Source organism: Neopsephotus bourkii, unplaced genomic scaffold (genome assembly GCF_033783945.1).
Source record: "Neopsephotus bourkii isolate Nb327-2 ecotype Australia unplaced genomic scaffold, CSIRO-AGI_Nbou_v1 NB_484, whole genome shotgun sequence".
NCBI lineage: Eukaryota > Metazoa > Chordata > Aves > Psittaciformes > Psittacidae > Neopsephotus > Neopsephotus bourkii.
The window spans coordinates 18631-32658 of NW_026900985.1; the positions used below are offsets into that span (position 1 = coordinate 18631).

At 42.4% G+C, this 14028-nt stretch overlaps 1 protein-coding gene across 1 annotated transcript; it reads left to right on the plus strand.

The window, feature by feature from the left end:
* Positions 1-1543: 1543 nt before the first annotated feature.
* HAUS1 (HAUS augmin like complex subunit 1) lies at positions 1544-12397 on the plus strand. Its single transcript, XM_061350368.1, has 8 exons — positions 1544-1649; positions 2871-3006; positions 4749-4883; positions 5828-5951; positions 6824-6889; positions 8349-8420; positions 10620-10667; positions 11663-12397. Exons 1-8 carry the CDS (start codon positions 1544-1546, stop codon positions 11738-11740), a joined length of 765 nt encoding a protein of 254 aa, XP_061206352.1. The 3' UTR covers positions 11741-12397.
* Positions 12398-14028: the final 1631 nt, after the last annotated feature.

Below are 14028 nucleotides of genomic sequence, written 5' to 3' on the forward strand. Positions count from 1 at the left end.
AAAACCTGAAAGTACACAAGTCCCTGGGACCTGATGAAACCCATCTGTGGGTCCTGAAGGAGCTGGAGAATGAATTTGTTAAGCCACTGTCCATCATATTTGAAAAATCATGGCAGTCAGGTGAAGTTCCCAACAACTGGAAAAAGGGGAATATAACCCCCATTTTAAAGAAGGGGAAAATGGATGACCCAGGGAACTACAGACCAGTCAGTCTCACCTCTGTGCTTGGCAAAGTCTTGCAACAGGTCCTACTGGCAGGCATGCTAAGGCACATGAAAATCAACAAGGTGCTTGGTGACAGCCAGAACGGGTTCACTAAGGGCAAATCCTGCCTGATCAATTTGGTGGCCTTCTATGATGGGGCTACGGAACTGATGGACAGCGGTAGAGAATCTGATGTCATCTACCTGGACTTGTGCAAAGCGTTTGACACTGTCCCATACGACATCCTTGTCTCTAAAATGGAGAGACATTAATTTGATAGGTGGACCACTTGGTGGAGAAAGAACTGATTGGATAGCTGCATACAAGGATTTGTGATCAATGGCTCAATGTCCAGCTGGAGACCAGTAGCGAGTGGTGTCCCTCAGGGATCAGTTTTGGTACCGGCCTTGTTCAACATCTTCATCGCTGACATGGACAGTGGGATTGAGTGCACCCTCAGCAAGTTTGCTGATGACACCAAGCTGTGTGGTTCGGTTGATATGCTGGAGGGAAGGAATGCCATCCAGAGGGACCTTGACATGCTTGTGAGGTGGGCTGATGCCAACTTCATGAAGTTTAACCATGCCAAGTTCAAGGTCCTACACCTGGGTCGGAGCAATTCCAGGCACAGCTACAGGCTGGGCAGAGAAGAGATTCAGAGCAGCCCAAGGAGAAGGACTTGGGGATGTTGATCAATGAGAAAATGAACATGAGCCGGCAGTGTGCGCTCGCAGCCCAGAAAGCCAACCGCATCCTGGACTGCATCAAAAGGAGTGTGACCAGCAGGTCAAAGGAGGTGATCCTGCCCCTCTACTCTGCTCTCGTGAGACCTCACTTGGAGTATTGTGTACAGTTCTGGTGTCCTCAACATAAAAAGGACATGGAACTGTTGGAACAAGTCCAGAGGAGGCCACAAGGATGATCAAGGGACTGGAGCACCTCCCATGTGAAGAGGCTGAGCAAGTTGGGGCTGTTCATCCTGGAGAAGAGAAGGCTGTGTGGAGACCTCATAGCAGCCTTCCAGTATTTGAAGGGGGCCTATAGGGATGCTGGGGGGGGACTCTTCATTTTGGACTGTAGTGACAGGACAAGGGGTAACGGGTTAAAACTTAAACAGGGGAAGTTTAGGTTGGCTATAATGAGGAAATTCTTTCCTGTTAGGGTGGTGAGGCACTGGAATGGGTTGCCCAGGGAGTCTGTAAATGCTCCATCCCTGGCGGTGTTCAAGTGGGAGCTGGTCAGAGCTTTGGGTGACATGGTTTAGTGTGAGGTTTCCCTCCCCATGGCAGGGGAATTGGAACTAGATGATCTTAAGGTTCTTTCCAACCCTAACTATTCTATGAATATCTTGTGTAAGCTTGCAGAATACAACGAAGCCAGACACAGAGATGTTTCTTTGGTGATTGAGGGCTTGAAGGAGTGCTCAAAGGAATATAAAGCAGAAGGTGAGTTTAAAGCTACAGTTCTCAGTTCCATCAAGCTTATTCTTAGTAATCCTGAATGTTGTCTTTGTTTAAATCTTGCAAGTATATATATATATATATATATATGTATACATATATATATATATAAATACAACTGAAATGAACTCATCTTTTGTTCTGGTACAGTTTTTACTACAGTGCATCCCATGCATTTCTTTCAGCAAAATTTGTGGTGACATAAGGTTGGTCAAGAGCAATTTTTTGAGCCATGTTTAGCATGCTGCTAATACAGCAAGAAGTTTAATTGCTAAAACCTCCTACCTCGCTGGGCTGAACAGCACAGCGTTGAAATATTGGCTGGATAGACAGGGAAGCAACCCTACAGCTGATTTAAGAGTCTGAGCTGATGCTATGCCACTGTTAAGAAAAACACCTGGGGAATCTGAAATGAGAATAAGTTATGCTTGAGCTACTTAGGGTGAATGTTTGATAATGCACAACTTTTGGAGCAAGTGAGCGGTTCAGGGAACCATAATATTTTTTAACACGTGCTAAAGGATTGTCCCTTCGCTGGCTTTTTTCAGGAAGGAATTTTACTTCTCTGTGGAAAGACTGATATTGTACACATAGAGATGCTTTTGTAAAAGCCCTGTATGTTTGGGCTTTTTTTTTGCCTCAAGTCTTCTGGTGCCTTGCCATCAAACAAATGATGATGGAGGCTGAATGGTTGGTTTACCCTGTCAAGGAACATGGGCAGTACCAGACAGGCATATGTATTATCTGTGCTGCAAATGCAGACTTCCCAAGTCTGCTGTGACAGGGAAGTTCATGCTCAGGAAAGGCTTAGGTTGAGCTCTGCCGGGAGAAGACCTGTGCGTCCTCATCAACACCCGCACTCACTCATGTTTGAGTGAGTTCAGGCAGGCTGGTCAGGAAAATTGGAGCAGTGCTTTCTCCTTCAACACACTGAATTTTTTGACAAGCAGCAGTTTGGTATGTTGAAGCCTTCTTTTAAGATGTCTCTTTCCCTAACAGTGGAGACACAAAGTTCATAGAATTACAAAATGATTTGGGTTGAAAGGGACTTTAAAACTCGTCTGGTTCCAACCCCGTGCCATGGGCAGGGACAACTTTCAGTAGACCAGATGGCTCAAAGATTGGGTTCTAGTTTTGGAGAGTCCCTTAAAAGAACAGTAATATTAAAAAATAAAATTAGTATTTGGGATTGTATTTGTTTTCCAGCTAAGTATCTACAGCGCCTTCTCTCAGAAGAGCTGGGTCTTCCCACACACAAGCTGTCCAGGAAAGCCACCATGTACCTGGATGTCCTGGTAAACAGCGCAATGACACTTGAAACGAAGGACACTTCTCTTGCCAGGTAATTTTTCCTACTGTGCATCAGGGGTGATGGTCTGTGCTGTTTCCCTCTGTTTTTTCAATTCAATAGTTGCAAACTTGACTTTCACACCCAGGAATCTTACTTGTCCAGCTTATTTTTCACCCCTTGGGCAGCTCTAAGAGACATTGGAACTCAGCACAAAACTCTAACCTTAGTTATCTGGGGAAGAGAAAGTCTGTAGCCTAAGTGCCTTGGCAAGAAATAGATGCCTCTTGGGAAGAGGGATTGCACTTGGAAAGAGGAAGTGCACTGGTACTGCACTTGTGCCACAGCAACCCCATGCAACACTCCAGGCTTGGAGAAAAGTAGCTGGAAAGGTTCTCATGCAAAAGGACCTTGGCGGTGCTGATTGACAGAGCTGAACATGAGCAGCTTGTGGCAGGCAGCCAGAGCAGCCAACAGCATCCTGGCCTGTATCAGCAGTAGTGTGGCAGCAGGACCAGGGCAGTGATTGTCCCCCTGTACTGGGAACTGGTGAGGCCAAACCTCAAATCCTGTGTTCAGTTCTGGGCCCCTCACTGCAGGAGAGACATTGAGGTGCTGGAGCAGGTCCATAGAAGGGCCGTGGAGCTGCTGAAGGGCCTGGAGCAAAAGTGTGATGAAGGGCTGAGAAACTGGGGGGGTTTAGTGTGGAGGAAAGAAGGCTCAAGGGGGCCTTACTGGTCTCTGCGATTACTTGACAGGAGGTTATAGTGAGATGGGGATCAGTCTCTTATCCCAAGTAACAAGTGACAGGACAAGAGGAAATGGCCTCAAGCTGTGCCAGGGGAGGTTTAAACTGAACATCAGGAACAATTTCTTTACCAAAAGAGTGCTCAGGCATTGGAACAGGCTGCCTAGTGCAGTGGTGGAATTACTGTCCCTGGAAATGTTCACAAACCATGTAGTGGTGAACATGGCAGTCCTGGGTTAAAAGTTGGAGTTGATGATCTTAAAGGTCTTTTTCAACCCAGTTGATTCTATGATTATTTTTTTGCCTGTGCTTTTGTGGTCAGTAACTGTGGGATGTTGTTGCTCACACTGTTGTGTAAGGTAGCACAAGCTAAAGCAGCATTCATACTGCTTAGGCAAGGGCTGGGGAACTGAAAGTTCTGGTCTTTCAGTCTCAGCTCCTCATTCTTTGCACTTACCTGGTTTCACTTAATGTAAGGATATTTCCTTAGCCCCAGAGAAATGGCTACTATTAGCCTGGTCTTCCTGGGCCTGTCTTTTACCCATAACACAGCAGGTGTGTGCTGAGCACTGGCAGTAAGGACCAAAATTGCCTTGGAATCCAATTTTTGTATGATGTTCAGGAGCTTGGCTCCTACAGCTCTTCTCCTGAGCTGGATGGAAAAGCAGCTTTGAACCACTTAGGAAGAGAAAGGAGACTGAAAATAGTCCTGGGCATGCCTCAGGAACTGAATACAGTTTCGCTCAAAGGCAATTTGGCAAGCCAGGAGTGCAGCATCTGATGATGTCAAGTCCCAGTAGTTATATTCACCAGAGTGCAAGGTCTTGTTCACTTACTCCTACCAGATTGCTGGGGCACTTCCCCTTTCAGATGAAAGTTTTGTTAGTTAAGGGAAGTAAATACTCTTAGTGATTTATTTTATTTTCCTTCTATCATAATATGAGAACAAAACCAAGTCATTAGTGTAAAGCATGGAGAAATTAGTAATTCTGAGTTTGAGAAGATCTGGCTTCTGAGCATTCCTACTGAATCTTTCTCTCTTCACCAGCTTCATCTATGCCATCAATGAAAGGACATCTGAACTCTACACAATAGAATCAGAAAACAGAGAAATGGAACTGGAATTGAAAAGTCTCATGGAAAAAATAGGTACAGCACTGAATCTGCAGACTCAGTTAGAGAAGTGAGTAATGAATGAGAAAAGGGTATGTTTAAACATTTTAAGTGATGCCTCTGAACTCCACAATATGGAATGTTGGTTGTGATAACTAACAAGGATAACTGAATTTCTTAGCACATCTTTAATTCACAATATTTTGAAGGACTTATCACAAGCCATGTACTATGGACACATTCAGTAATGAAAAGAGATAAGGCAAAAATGATCTACAAACGGTATTCAGGTGTGCACTGCCTTCTTCCGCCACTTGCCTTCATTGGAGGTAGATGCAAACTTGATTTTCTTACCATATTTAGCATGGGCTCTAGTCAGAGTGAAGGAGTCAGGCAAAACAAAAACCACTCACAGGTAAGAATTTCCTTTACCCAGTGTGTAGCAGACTTCAGAAAGCAAGTAATAATTAGCAGTCAGTATGAAGTCCAATCCCTAGAGGATGTAATCTGAAATGCTTTGCCAAGCATAGCAGGATCAGCCCCTGCCTCAAGTGGGGATTGGCCCAGATGCTCTCCATAGCCCTCTTCAAGGCTAATTTTCTGGTTTTTGTCTTTTAGAGTAGTAAGTGTAACAAAGACACCAGACCTGTGTGTTTTGTGCAGGTTTGCATGGCTCCTTTCTGTGATCTTCAGCTGAGCTTGCCTAGCAGGTTTCTGACTGAATTGGAATTATGCAGAAGACTCTTACATTTTGCTTTTATGCAGATGGCTTTCGCCTTGGCCTTTTTTTACCCACCTTGGTCTTTGGAACTCTGGATGTAACAGCTGTAATGTGTCCACTGGGAAATCTCACAGGGAAATACAAGTTTTAATCTATTCTCTTCCTTCTCATGTTGGTTGTATTATAGGGTTTAGCTTGAGCATACGTAACTAAGCAATACTTGTACACTGGTATCTCTTGGAACATAAGTTTGATGGGTTTTGGTTTTTTTTTGTTTTTGTTTTTTTTCTTAGGGATCTTAAAAGTACACAGGAACTTGCTGAAGTAAAAAATGCCAAAGGTGATCGCAGATCCCAGGACTTGCAGTTCCTGGAACTTAAAGGCGAAGAGCTAAGGAAAAGGGTCGAAGCTGCTGAGGTAGATGGAAGGAATTTTTTCATGTCACAGTCATGGTTGGTTGGGCCCAAAATTGTAGTTCTAGAGATCCCAGGAGCTTCCTAAACTCCAGGATTGAGGATTTTTGGATTAACAGGAAAATATGACATTACACTTAAGTTGTTTCTGCTATATTCATGGTCTCTTCCCAGGACATCCTATGATAAATGCAAGGGCACTTTCACTGTGATCTGTATTAGCTAGGACTACCACATGCTTATTGTCACCTAAGAGTGTACACATAGCTACCAGTAAAGCAGTTGATCCACAGAGATAAATTGTGTGTCAAAATTCTGATTATATAATTTTTTTTAAAATTCTGCATCATTAAACACAGAAGGCAGAAAATGTACTGTCTTTCACATGATGAAGAATATGCAAATGCTTTATTTAACACTTGGATGCTGTCCAGCAACCTGACAAAGATGAGATGGAAAATGGTGTATTAGAGTTGATGACACCTTCATAGAATCGTAGACAAGTTTGGGTTGGAAGGAACCTTAAAGCTCATCCAGTTCTAAGCCCCTCTTGGAACTAAACACCTTCCACTAGCCCAGGTTGCTCCAAGCCCTGTCCAACCTGGCCTTGAACATATCCAGGGATACCTGTTCCCAGCCTTGCCATGTGCTCTTCACCCAGTACTTTTCTGGAAATACTTGCTATTCTTGATACAAATTTTAGTAGTAACTGAATTTGTACACCAGCTATGGCCGTGGTTCACACAGCATGTTTCTTTTGTTGACAGGTTGTGTTCTTGTTTGGCTCTTTAGCTCAAAACTCAAAAATAGGTAAAATGTCTCTCCTCCCTGTTGTATTTTGTGGTCAGTTCCAAAAGAACTCTTTCTTCTTTGTAGATGGAGCTTGCTGCCACAGGGTTTGATATGTCACTGTCACACAAGTCACTGGTGAGCCTGGCTGAGGTAAGTTTGATGGTACATGATAGATGTTTTACAGTGGCACAGACCAGGCTTGTTTGTTGCATCGTTTCAGGAAATGCAGGTTGTTATTTGGTTACGCCGACAAGTATTTATTATGAAACACAGATAAGAGTCTCATGGATCGGCTTCTGCTGAACTGGGGTGTGTTGGGTGGGTTTTTCTCTCCTAGAAACTGAGAAGCACCTATGGGTGTTGAAGTGGTACCTTTTCTTCAGGTTTAGATATGGGGTTATTTTGCACTTGGTAAGAAGCTTTCTTTCAAACAGTTCAGAATGACTGGAGGAGGCCGAGTAAAACCCAAATGCTGAACAACTGTGTGTGGTTTTTTTTCCCTTGTGTCTTTAAATATAAATGTTATATATTTCTTATATTATTTATATACTTTCCTGCTGTATTGTAAGCTCAGTGGGATAATTTGTTAAAGGGAAAAAAAACACATTTCTTGAATTACTAGTTATATAGATTCTCCACCTTTATGCCGAAGCATATTGAATGTATTGGTGTTGTTCTGTATGCACTCACCACATTTTAATATTATTTAATATTATTTGCTTTAATATTATTTGCTGTTACTGTACTGAGAACTTAGCCTTTCTACCCATTTCGTTGCTACCTGTTCCTGTGTTTTAAGTTGAACAATGTGAATAGGTTTCCTGATGTTTGTGTTGTCGTTCTCGGGAGCCAGCACTGGGTGGCAATGTTTACATTGCGTAGTGTTTCAGAAGAGTACTAACCAAAAATAATTTCTGTAGGAGTTCTATATACAAAAAGTCATAGGTGTTCTTTTCTGGACTTACCATCTTCTAGAACCTGAGCATAAGGGTGGGTTTGATTCCCTGGCACTTCTTTATCTCCTTTTCCAAGAGTTCAGTGAGTTGGGCAGCACAAGTGCCTTTAGTTTTGGAATGCATCTTTTTTAATTATTAATTATTTGAAAATAATTGAGTTCTGTGGAAGGTGCTTAATTTTCATCCCTAAAGAGAAATTGTTTCCCCTTGCTAACAGATTAAGCAAAACGGTACAAGTGTAATGTGCAAAACCATTTCCACACACAAGCCACAGGCATGAGAGTGTGTCTCCTTGGGGCTCAGTTCTTTCTGTGGCCTGCAACAGAGGTGGTTAGTGAAAAAAAAATCCTCTGTCTGGTGTATTCTCATTCAGGGAGATGTGGTCAGGTGGTTGTACTGTAAGAATAAAGGTATCTGAAGATGTCTTCGGAGTGAAGAAACCTCTGTGTAGAACTTGTACTGGGTTTGACTGATTGATAACCAAACAAGTAGCAGATCTGTAGATTTCCATGAGTTTTAAGATGGATTTTGGAAGCTCTTACCAGCATCTGTGGGTTTTGAAATGCTGTAGAGAATTGTGGATCTATTTCACTGGCTTGTATCACTTCTACAAGTAAGACTGTATAATATAATCTGCCTTACTCTCTTCACAGAAACTGGATAGACTGCAGAAAGAAGTTGTGCCACTGAAGAAAAAAGTGGAAAGCTACCAAGATTTACCTGCTGTAATTATCTTTTCCACTTTTGTTCTATTGTGTTTGCCATCAGATTAATTTTAATGGACTTCAGAATGTAAAGCATATTATGGTGGTTTCAGTGGACAGATGTATGTTGGTTGTAAATGGAAAACTTGACTTAAACAGAAGGCAATCTATTATTAAAAAGTGGGAAAATAAGTAGGCTTACCCACCAAACTCTGTTCTAACAAAAGGCACATATTTGCTGGGTAAACTCAGTATCGAGATGGATTAGCTAGATAGACAAATGTAGGAGAAAGGATAATCCTTAGCACAAGTCTTTTGCAATTTACCAATATTTTAGATCTGCATGTCATAAAGCTGTGAATACAGTGGGCACAGCACGTTGAGCAAAGGTTGGAGCCCTGAGCAAGATTTTAATTATTATGAAGAAATAGCCAAATGCAGGCATTGGACCTTAAACAAGTACTCTAGCTTGTGTGAGTGCTCGCTGCTCCATCATCTTCTTTGATTTAGAATCATAGAATGGTTTAAATTAGAAAGAACCTTAACATCATCAAGTTCCAACCCCCTGCCAGGGGCAGGGACACCTCACTCTAGATCACGTCACCCAAGGCCAGACCCTCAACAAGCTGGCCTTGAACACTGACAGGGATGGAGCATTCCCCAGTTCTTCAGGCAACCTGTTACAGTGCCTTACCACTCTCACAGTAGAGAACTTCTTTATATCCAGCATGAACTTACCCTGTTTCAGTTTGAACCCGTGACCCGTTGTCCTATCACTACAGTCCCTGATGAAAAGTCCCACTCCAACATCCTTGTAGGCCCTCTTTCTCTGGAGGGTGCTGTCTACTCATGCTAAATGAGTGCCTACTTATGTCAGGTTTGTCATTTAGGTGACTAAGTTGCAGTTCTGAAAGCCCTGTCTGTCTTTCCTTTGTTTTATATTTTGGCTATCATCACTACTGGTCCTTGTGCTAAGAGTTACTATCAGACTGTTATGGGAAGCATCTTTTATAAAAATGATTTTACCCTTTTTGAATTAGAATGCTTGTGTCAAAATTACAAAAAGGGTAATTTTGTGAACAACTTCATAGTGGCTTAAAAAACTCACGGGTGAACAAGGCTTTAGTCCATGAAACAAGGCCTTGGCTGTGTGTGACATCTGTACATTGCCACCTGTGGTATTTGGGACTGCCAAATCCAAGTATTTATAGTCTGCTTTAGAAGATTGTTATTGCTTTTATAAAGAAATATTAAGGACTTTTCTTTTTGTCATTCAGGGGGAAAGTAGCTAAAGCTGGAGTGTGAATAGTTAAGTGGGTTTTGGTTTTGTTAAATTCAGCTATAACTGTCTAATTTACAGTTTTGCATGCTGACATAGTGTCTGTCACCCCCTCATCTGAGTACCGCACAACCTTTAATAGAGCTAAACTCAGACCTTTCTGTGTAAGAAGTGAAAAAGTTTTATTCCACTTCTTATAAATGGGGCATAAAAGGCCAGAGAAACAAAGACTTACCCAAAATCACACAGAAACTTGGCAATTAATCGCATGTCTTGTATTATGAATAAGGGATCTGTTTGCTAGGCCACACTTCTCTCCCTACTTTGTTATCCCTTCCATAGAGTTCCTGCTTCTCAACACAACTCCCTCTTTCTGCTGCTGCTGTCTTGTTTCTAGAACAGAGTGAAGGGAGAGAACGCTGCTTCTCTTTCAGATCCATTTTATTCCAAGAGGCAGCTGCCTCCTTTTTTCAAGTGAAATGGGATGTTCAAGTTTGATTAGGTTCTCCAGTTCCCCATCCTCCCCTTATACTGGCACTAGAGACAGGCAGAGCCCCAGTGCCTCGCTCCTGGTGCAGTTAGAAGGAGGGAGGAAGGTTTATCCTTGCAAACTCACTGTGCTTTGTAAAACTTCATGCATGGATATGTTTTAAATCTAGTTCCTTGTTTAGTAGGTAAGCTGCAAAAAATGCTTTGGTTTTTTTTTCCCACTTTAGGCCATACTAGACTTTTGAAAAATACTGTGATTACCCAAACCAAATTGGGTAAAAGTCTGAGACCAGCCTTTTAATGTCAGTACCTCTTGCATGTGAAGGATGTATATATAACTGGTTTAATTATTCCCGAATTCCCCTGCAGCACATCATTAGGTTCTTGCCATGATGAAGGGACTCTGTGTTTCCAGCTGAAATACTAATTTTTATGCCATTTTCTCTCATTAGAATATTCCACTTGCAAAAGTGAAGGTTGAAGAATTAAAACAAGAACTGGTAAGAGTTTGTCTTTCACAGAGATTTAAATGAGCCTGATATTCCAAAACAAACTACATGTATTAAGTGGTTGTTGATTTATCAACCTCAGATTGTAGTCTTAATGATCTCTAAAGAGAGATTTTCCTCTGGTAAGGCAGAATCCATGCATACCAGTAGCAGGAACTAGTGAAGGAATGATAGTTTCAGTTACAAAGACAGTTGGGCATAGTGGTATCAGTGAGGATTATGTATCTATATCCCGCTGGATTTTGTCTGCTTCACCTGTCAGAGTGTTTATTCACCCAGCTGTGTTGCAGCTTCTTGGTCTCACAGCCTTCCTTGCTGCTCCTGAACTCTCAGAGTGCTCTAAGGCATGTATTCTAATGGCTGCATTATAGACTGCAGTGGGGACTTCCCCTATAAAACATAACACCCAATTTATCCATGTTTGTGTCATCTGCGCTTATGGTTGTATAAACATGTTTGGGAAGTTCATATGTAACTTTCCTGAGTCAGCTGGGCCACATTTGAGCATGTGAACCTCTATTTCTTTGGGGTACGGTCAGTTTGCTCGTAGATAAAGCATGAGGTATTCGGCCATAAGCCTTGAAGCGGCAATAAATTACAGCTATTTGGCAGCTATTTTGTACATTTTCAGACGAGACTGCTCAGGTTGATGAGCCACTTGGATTTGATTCAGAAATACAAGCTCATCTTAACAGCCTGAGGCTTTTATCGGGTCAGAATATTCAATGGAGAGTATCTATTCAGTTTGAAGGTTTTAATATCACACTGGGATAACTGAGCTTGTTTAGCCCTTCCTGTGAAGATTTCTCTGTAGCTGTCTAGGGGCTACTGCTGCCTGTGGTAGTGAGACCTTCTGGTTCAATACTTGGGTTAACTTGTGCCAGTTATGTCCGAAGGTTTGATCATTGTAGATATGTGTATCTAACAAGAAGATGAGGAAACTGTTTTCAGGGTTACTGATTGTTCTGCATTTTCTCTCCTGCTAGAATCACTTGGAGGAAAAGTTCTCCAAGCAGCTTGAAGAGTTGGCCGGTGATGTACAAATGCCCAAAAAATCCTGTTGAAGTGGCCTGCATGGAAGAAGATTTCCCTTCTATTTCCTATTTGCACTAGTAAAAGATTTTTTAATTCTTGGTGTACTTCTGCAGCTTTCTGTCTTTTCTTGCTGTTTGATGGCACACTTGCAACCTTCCAGTAAGCATGCTCGTTTTTAGGAATTCATGTACCTTTGTACAGAATAACGATACCTATTTCTCATAAAACAATAAACAATACCTATTGCAAACAATATACATTTCTCATAAAATAACCCCCTGAACTTAACTTACCTTTTATATGTGATGCATACCTGTAACTGGCCTCCAGATGGCAGCTTCACCAGATGTGTCAGGGTTTGACTGACATTTGCCACTTAACAACTGAACTAATAAGGGAGTCGATTTGTCTTTTTCCGTATCCAGGCCCAAGGATTGGGCTTTTTCCTGGAGTGCTGTCTTTGGTGGCGCAAGTATGATGATGACAGACTCATGCTGCATCAAGCAGATCATCGGCTTTTGCTCCTTTGTTTTTATTTTTTCTTGTCACTGCACTGTTGGGGACACAATGTTTTTTTCCACTTACAGAATGTCCGATGTTTACCAAGGTTGTGAATTTGATTCTAGACTAGAGCACTTCTGAGTCTGAACATTTTCTTTAAACAGAAGTAAACAGTTAAATTTCTCTATATCAGTGTTTGATATTTTGATTAAAGCGAATGGTACAGAAAGTGTGATCTAGGGCTCAGAATAGTAGTTCCTGTTGCCTTTAAAGCCCTGCAGCATCTGAGACAGCTCACAAAGGGATTTTCATGTGCATGTGTGTTGCTGTCTACCTTCGTAGAAACAGGCTGAGCTCAGAGGTGTTTCACGTGAGTCACAGGATTGACTTCACAGATCAGCAAATTGAGCAGCTCTCACAGGTTAAGAGCTGAGATGCAGCAGCATCAGTCTCCCAAGGTTCTGTAGTCCAGCTGTCATCTCATAATAGGGAGGCCCATGGCACTAACCTGTAAGGTTTCCCATGTTCAAGGCTTTGAGAGAAAGCAGTCTACTTGCTAACTACTTTTTTTTTCTCCTGATTTTATAGAGCCAAGCAAATGGAATTAGATAAATAGCTTTACGAATAATGAAGTGATGGCTTTAAAAATAAAATGGGCCTATAGTAAGACCTTTCTAGAACTGAAAATACCTCAATATTTTTGCAGAACCACTGTGGGATGTGATCACAGTTAGGCTGAATTGTTCTCTCCAGTTCTATCTCAAATGTCATCTTCCAAAAGAGTGCCCAGAGCCACCCTTCTACTTCCATGTTACCACCAACTGTAAACACCCCAGCTTTAAAAACTGAATTGTACTAAAGCAAAAAATCTGAAAATCTGTGCATGAGTTAAAAATCAAAATACAGAAATAGTGGTGGCATGGACTAGGGCCCGTTGTTACTGGCTGTGTCCAGACTAACAGCAGTGGTGCTTTCAGTCACAACTTGTAGCTACATGTATTTGCAATCAGAGTTGTGAAAGATTATGGTAACAGTAGAGCATGGTGTGCCTGTCCCCAGGACCTGTTACTTCACTGCAGACTTTGATTCTGCTGATGTGCAGGAGGAGTCTTTCTATTGCTTCATATCCTCCCTTGAAGCAACAGGATCATGGGATCTGTCTCTGATTATGTTTGGGGTCTAGCTCTGATTTCTAAGAAGCTGCAACCTCAGAATGATACTGGTGCGGTGCCACAGCCTCCTTCACCTTGTTTCTTTCACTGTGAAGGGGACAAATGGACGTTCAGAAAGCCACTGCTCATGGGAAGCTTCAGCCTCATCTTCCATATGCCAGAGGAAGGAGTCATGTTTGGTTTCAGGTTTTAAAATCAGTGTGTTAGGAAAGGGTTAGCTGCCTTAGTTTCCTGTCTTTTTATCTTCAATTCTTTCTGGGCTAGGAATCAAGATCACGGAATCAGAACCACAGACCGGTTTGTGTCAGAAGGGACCTTAAAGCTCATGAAGTTCCAACCCCCTGCCATGGGCAGGGACACCTTCCACTAGAGCAGTTTGCTCCAAGCCCTGTCCAACCTGGCCTTGAACACTGCCAGGGATGGGGCAGCCGCAGCTTCTCTGGGCACCCTGTGCCAGTGCCTCACCACCCTTACAGGGAAGAACTTCTGCCCAAGAGCTCATCTCAATCTCCCCTCTCGCAGGTTAAAGCCATTCCCCCTTGTCCTGTCTTTAAAGGCCCTTGTCCAAAGCCCCTCTCCATTTTTTTTGTAGCCCATTTAGGCACTGGGAACTGCTCTAAGGTCTCCCCTTAAGGAGCCTTCTC

Excerpts from the sequence above, each read along its gene's own strand:
- HAUS1 (XM_061350368.1), top strand. The coding sequence starts at position 1,544 with ATGAATATCTTGTGTAAGCTTGCAGAATACAACGAAGCCAGACACAGA. Across the intron at positions 3,007-4,748 it reads AAGGACACTTCTCTTGCCAG|CTTCATCTATGCCATCAATG; the intron begins GTAATTTTTCCT and ends TCTCTTCACCAG. Across the intron at positions 6,890-8,348 it reads CACTGGTGAGCCTGGCTGAG|AAACTGGATAGACTGCAGAA; the intron begins GTAAGTTTGATG and ends CTCTCTTCACAG.